The 387-nt window shown below is 30.0% G+C and overlaps 1 protein-coding gene across 1 annotated transcript in view; it reads left to right on the top strand.

Annotated features, from left to right (window-relative positions):
• Nucleotides 1-368, top strand: part of LOC119592036 (transcription termination factor 4, mitochondrial-like) — a gene marked incomplete at its 3' end in the record, with an annotated part of 1,620 nt that extends 1,252 nt beyond the window's left edge. The window contains 1 exon segment of the mRNA XM_037940831.1: nt 250-368. Coding sequence (XP_037796759.1) covers nt 250-368 — 119 coding nt within the window.
• Nucleotides 369-387: the final 19 nt, after the last annotated feature.

The following is a 387-nucleotide window of genomic DNA, read 5'->3' as shown; positions in this document are numbered from 1 at the left end:
AAAGTCGTTAAAATTGTAACCGAAAGTACATTTCTTTTACAGTAGAAATATTATTTGTGTGTTACACAATAAATATTGTATATTTTATAGCAAAACTAAAAGTATTCATTACTTTTTGTAAATTGTGGGAAATGGAATGTGTCAGAAATCATCAATGATTCCTGTCAAGGGTTAGAAGTTATTGATAGTGAAATATGGTTATCATTTCACAAAGGTCATAATTGTATTACAATATATGTTTCTTTCCAGGTATCCAGTCCTCTATTTAGTACCTCCAAGCAAAATCAAGAAGCGACTTGCACTCTTGAATACTATATTTGCCCCAACAGAATCAAGGCCATTGATTAGAAATAACCCAAACATTCTTTGTGATTGGAAATTTTTTCA

The sequence above is a fragment of the Penaeus monodon genome, chromosome 29 (assembly GCF_015228065.2).
Source record: "Penaeus monodon isolate SGIC_2016 chromosome 29, NSTDA_Pmon_1, whole genome shotgun sequence".
In the NCBI taxonomy this organism is placed as follows: Eukaryota; Metazoa; Arthropoda; class Malacostraca; order Decapoda; family Penaeidae; genus Penaeus; species Penaeus monodon.
The sequence above is the reverse complement of the archived record's forward strand: the minus strand, read 5'-3'. Positions and strand labels throughout refer to the sequence as shown.